This window comes from Notothenia coriiceps, unplaced genomic scaffold (assembly GCF_000735185.1).
Source record: "Notothenia coriiceps isolate Sejong01 unplaced genomic scaffold, NC01 NC01_scaffold00024668, whole genome shotgun sequence".
NCBI classification, from domain to species: Eukaryota; Metazoa; Chordata; class Actinopteri; order Perciformes; family Nototheniidae; genus Notothenia; species Notothenia coriiceps.
This window is the reverse complement of record NW_011357369.1, coordinates 400,302-406,182: the sequence shown is the minus strand read 5'-3', so window position 1 is coordinate 406,182 and position 5,881 is coordinate 400,302. Positions and strand designations below refer to the sequence as shown.

The following is a 5,881-nucleotide window of genomic DNA, read 5'->3' as shown; positions in this document are numbered from 1 at the left end:
CTTTTTCTCTTGCGGGTTTACCACAAGGTGAGTTCCTTTTTTTATTTCCTGCTTTTTAAACACATACTCTCTCCAGTACAGGTTAGCTCTGAGTGTTAGCGATGCTAATGTCAACAAAGACCATATTACACCCAAAACAGTCGTGCATTTTTTCTGATAGCAACTTTCTGATAGGGCTGTGGGTCCACATTGCCAATATTACATCATATCGAATGCAAATCTGAATCAGCTCCGTTGTAGCCCCGTTTTTAGAGATTTGGGTACGGAGGAAAAGAGAGAGGGTTTTATTTTCTGACACTTTGTGAGTTCACACACCGGGGACACACCTTTATGTATAAAAGTTACAAAAAAGTGCATTTTGCATGATAAGTAAACACAAAAACAATAGACAAACAGTGTTGTGGTGATTGTTAGAGTTTTAAGGTGTGCTCCATTGTGTCTTTTTACATTGTTTACTTATGTCACTGTCTTTTACAAGAAATTTGTTCTTATTTTGTCTTTGGTTTGTTTACAAAGTTGGCTAGCTCTTTGTTTTGATTCAATAAACATTATCTTTTGATTTTGTAAATTAATTTCCTGTTATTTTTTATTCCCTAGGGAACAGAACATTCCATTGTTAACTCCACTTAATATATTTCAATTGATGGACACTGTGACACATGATGCTGTTAATCTTGTTTAGTTTTTCGGGGGTAAATGTCATATTCCCACAGCACATACAGTACATTTATTTTGTTCATTCATAACTTTTCTCCCCAACGGCGCTCGCTACTTTAAGATGCTGAAATATATGAAAAGAAATGAACAATGTGGCTTAACATGTTTGGAGTTGTTATGCGGTTCCTTGTGTCCTACATTTCTTGTTTAAGCATTATTTAGGATCTCTGTACCAGGCTTTATTAATCAATGACATAGTTTTCCACAATAACGTTTTTTGTTTCAATTGTTGGATAGATAGATAGGTGCAAATAATGCCCTGTAGATACATAATATAAATTACATAGCCATGAAAAAATAAAACAACTTCAGAAGTCCAAACTTCCAAATCAACTACATTAGGCCATGTGTGTAAACAATAACAAAAAAATCACTGTAAGAGGAAACAATAACCCTCACAATTGCAAGTTATTTTGTAAAAACTGCTTTCAATAAAGATATTAATATAAAATAGAAAGAGCACCCTGTCCTACTCGTCCAGTGTTTTGATATAATGCTGCATTGATAAATCAAGACATCACAAATTAAAATTAAATCAACACTTTTCATCATACTGGACTTTCATTAAAATATGGCATGTCTAGCACCTTTGGGCTTTGGTTAGTTACTACAATTAGAAATACATTTTACAAAAAAACCTTTAAAAAACGTTTCAAGACAGTAACATCTTTCAAAACACAAATGCTACCTCAACTAAAAAGCACGATTAATCCATTTGTTTCAACGTCAAAATCCCCCAAAACGACAACTCCCAGAATCCCCTGTGAGCGAGCAGCCAATGAAAGACGATAATTGAGGTGACGACACTCGCGCTGGTGCTTTTATGAGCGCACGCTTGGCTTGGTGGAGCACAGAGCTCGCGGTGATCAGCACAAGAGGAACACAGTTCAAAGCTTCTGAAGGAGGGTGTGACAGCATCTCTAAAGACTCGCCAGAACTGTGTTTTTCCAAGTCTGTAAGTACAAATAATGTAATATTTTTGATGTTTTAAAGAAACCCAGGCGAGACAGGTTTGATGCTTTTGCTGGAGTTTGTATTTTTGGGCAGCATGTTGGATTTTCTGCAGCTCTTTTGTTGCTTATCGTTACTTTGTGGGCAGCTTGGAGGTCTTTTGTATGGTGGCACAGTTGGCACAGACATGGCTGCAGACGAGGTCGTTTTTTTTGAAGACTTCTTTCATGTCTGTGATTTTGTTGGTAAGCTAGCAGTCACATTTTTATCAGTTTTCCGTTCACTGATTTAAGAAAAGCCTGGTTATTGGGGATTTTCTGTGGGAGTGAACCTGCCATCAGGGCGTCTTTGTCTGCAGCTGCTCGTCAAAAGCGCCTTTGTTTGATGCTGGTTGTCATTCCTGAGCGAGTGAGACCACAATGCTAACTAAATCTGAAACACATTATTTTAAATGATCATTAGTGAGGATATTTAGTCATTTCAAGAGCTAATTAAATCCAAACAATGGTGGCAATTTGGGAAGGCAAGGTGTGGGCATTCACCAACCTCAATCCTTTCTAATAAACGTAAGATTAATGCATTTGTATGTCCTTTATACTGATGCAGAAAACGTGCATCCAAAAGCTAATATGAGCTAGTTAGCACCCTTTAAGAACAATTATGGGAGGGGTCGTTTCATTCATCTGATTCTGCTTATCGTTAGAGTAACATTCCCTAAATTACATTTCATTGGTCCAATAAGTACCAATAACTTAACAAATGACATCGTTGACATTGCATTTGAACACATTTATGCAGACAATCACGCCCCGCATGTTTAGCCTGTTGTTGCAGTGCGTGTGTGTGTTCAACCCCCCCCCCCGTCCTGCGGCTCACACACATGCTGCAGGAACAGGTGCTCCTGATGAGCATTTTCCGCCAGCTCATCGCCCACTAATCCCGTTTCAGAGGCTGCATATTGGCTGTTTTTTATTCTGACTGCAGGCCTGTCTGCACCTGGCACTGCCAGCCGTGCCCACGCCCCCCCCCCACACATCCTTTTGTTTCAGCGACTTGTTTAGCGCATTAGCAATTAACGTTTGAAAAGCCCTGCCCCTTTTCCCTCATGTCTGATAGTGCGGTCACTGCGGTACCTTGCCTTCAGACTGGTATTAATGTCACTGCTGCCACAAGTCAGATAAACAATGGTGTGTTGCAGACATGCTGTTTTGTGGACGGATGGGCGGTGGTTGCGTGCAGTTCTGCAGACGGCCGCATGATGTCGCCATTGTGCCTTTTCATAAGAAAATGTCTTCAGCTTTTGTAGATTACTTGCATTTAGTTGTTTTTTTTTGTGCCCAAAACATCATGTAATAAGTATGGTACTTCCAACAAGCCAGACCATTGTAAGAGCTGCTGCATAAACAGAAGTCCAAGTGCTTTTTTTGTTTTTTTTCATATTGTACAAGCTAATCGGGTGGGTTTTCAGTTGGCGGCAATGTAGACGGGTCTGTTGTAAATGGCATTGGGACTGGTGTAAAACATCCACTAGAGGTCGCTCATGTACTATAAATGCACCAGAGACTACAATAGCAATGATCTGACCTTTTCTTTTTAATATTTCCTCTTTAGGTTAATTCACCTGCAGTGCACTCTAAGATGGCAGCCGCTGAAGGTAAATTCTCTTTAGATTTTAATGTAAATGATTGCCCAATTATGGTTCATTGTGTCTAAATGTATTTCTACCATGTGTGTTCAGAGTTCTTGGTCAAGGAGCTGGACAAACGTGCCTCGGGCCAAGCCTTCGAGGTGATCCTCGCTGCTTCTGATCCCAAGGGAGAATTCCCCCTGTCTCCGCCCAAGAAGAAGGAGATGTCGCTGGAGGAAATCCAGAGGAAGCTGGACGCTGCAGAGGAGAGACGCAAGGTAAGAAATTATTAATTAAATCAGGTGTTTGAATCTGAAAGCATTACGTCTGATTCACATCTGAAGGCTGGTTGTGGCTGATGCAACATTTAATCTTTTTGCAGAACCATGAAGCCGAGGTTCTGAAGCACTTGGCTGAGAAGCGAGAGCATGAAAAGGAGGTGCTACAGAAAGCTATGGAGGAGAACAACAACTTCAGTAAGATAGCAGAGGAGAAGCTGAATCAGAAGATGGAGGCCAACAAAGAGAACCGCACAGCACTTTTGGCAGCGATGAATGATAAATTCAAGGAGAAGGTCAGTGTTTAAATCTTTAAATGGATAAAGTAGCACCATTTATTTCTTCCAGGTGTGTTGTAACTTACCCAACCTTCCTTTTTCTAAATAGGACAAGAAGTTGGAAGAAGTGCGAAAGAACAAGGAAACCAAAGAAGGCACCGAGGACTGAGTTTCACACAGGAGCGTGTATAGGGTTTTTTACGTATCCAAAGATTGATTTATTTTTCGTTCGGCCAGTATTTTTTTTGTGTTCACCTCCCAACTTTTTTGAAATAAATTCAAGTACTTTGTGAAATTTTCAATTCTCCTACTATGAGTGTATTTGCGCTGGTTTCACATGTGGATCATTTCCCCCCCCCGCCCTCATGTCTATTCCATTTGATATGTAGCTTGTCGGTGCAGCTTCTACCCTTTTTGAAAATTAGCAGTTATCCTTTTGTAAGGAAAGCATGTTTCTATGCATAGGTCTTTTATCCCTGCCTATTTCATAGTGAGTTTTGCAAACTGTCTCTGTGAACTACACCTGTTCTCGGCACTTACTGTATATTAAAAATAAAAAAAGTAGCAAAAGGTTAAAATTGAGGCGTCTGCTGTTATTCTCTGTGTTTTTGTGAAGCTTTGCTAGTTTGCTCCTGCTGATTCTTGGCTTTTTGTAAAACATATTGGGGTCTTAAAGCACATAACGTCTTGCTGTGAATTGAAATGCCAGGTTTGGAAGACGGTCGCCATCTTGACTGAATTTGGGGAGGGGGGCGGGGGCTGTCTACACATGGGATGCACACGAGCAATACACTTAGGCACCTCATAGAAACAGTGGCTAGTGACTTGAACTGTTGTACTAAAACAAATAAAAAAATAAAAAATGTGAACTCACTGCTTCTGTTTGGTGTCTTGTTCTTTATACGTTAAATGTTGAGGTATAACACCTCGGACTTAATGAAATCTTTACTTGTGCTTTATCTGACGGCTTAAGTTAACAAACATGTTTGTACAGAAAACATTGACACTTTCCTCAAATAGTTTCAAATGAAATCAAAATATTTGCTTTTTGGGCTCTGGGTAATTTGGGTGGCACTTCATACTATTTTTACAAACCAAACATTGGATCAATGAACAGCCTACTCTGGAGTATTCAAACAATCTTTGAATGATTATACTAACATTGAGAGAAAAAAGAATTCAATATTTAAAATGAAGACTGCCAATTAAGACTTAAGCATTTGGCTCATTTGTTTCACAAATACATTTGCAAAGTTACTAATAACTAAAGCTCTAAGATAAGTGAAGTAAATATTCCTCATTGTAGTGGAGTAGAAGTATAATGTATTAAAAGAAAACACTCATATAAAATACTTGAGTAAAAGTAGTTACATTACCTGAGTACAGACTGTTAAATGAAGCTGATGTTTGACAGCCTGCTGGAGGAAAAGTTAAAAGACCTGCCATCAGTATATAATGAGACATGGATCTTGACAGATGCACTGAGTTAGTATTTGCAGATGCTACGATAAAGTTAGTAATCTATCAAATCTAACGTTTCAAAAATGAAGATGGAGATTTATTTCAGACGTGTTACACCATGACATAAGTTATCTGTGGACCAGCTCCATAAATCTGCAGTCTGTGTCGCCCTCTGCTGGTGGCTTAGGATAACAACACTTTATTTACCCCGCAATAAAGTATTTTTTCTCTCAAAAAAAACAAATAGAATAGGGAGGGATGAAACCCTCTTTAATGGTCACACATGCAGAGCACACAGCACACACAGTGATATGTGTTCCCTGCTTTTAACCCATCCTAGTACCAGGAGTCTAGTACTAGGAGCAGTGTGCAGCTATTGTACAGCGCCCGGGGAGCAATGGGAGTGAGGTGGGAAGGGGGATGTCTGGTGCCTTGCTCAAGGGCACTACGGCAGGGCAGGAGGTGAACTGGGACCTCGCCAAGTAGAAGTCCACACTCCATATTTAGGTCTGGTCGGGGACTTGAACTGGCAACTCTACGGCTCACAGTCCAAGCCCCTACTGACTGAG

The 5,881-nt window shown here is 39.9% G+C and overlaps 1 protein-coding gene across 1 annotated transcript; it reads left to right on the top strand.

Moving 5' to 3' along the window:
* The first annotated feature begins 1,534 nt into the window (after positions 1-1,534).
* On the top strand, positions 1,535-4,725 carry LOC104955500 (stathmin-like). Its single transcript, XM_010782834.1, has 5 exons — positions 1,535-1,672; positions 3,280-3,322; positions 3,407-3,573; positions 3,678-3,869; positions 3,961-4,725. Exons 1-5 carry the CDS (start codon positions 1,541-1,543, stop codon positions 4,018-4,020), a joined length of 594 nt encoding a protein of 197 aa, XP_010781136.1. The 5' UTR covers positions 1,535-1,540; the 3' UTR covers positions 4,021-4,725.
* The last annotated feature ends 1,156 nt before the right edge of the window (positions 4,726-5,881 follow it).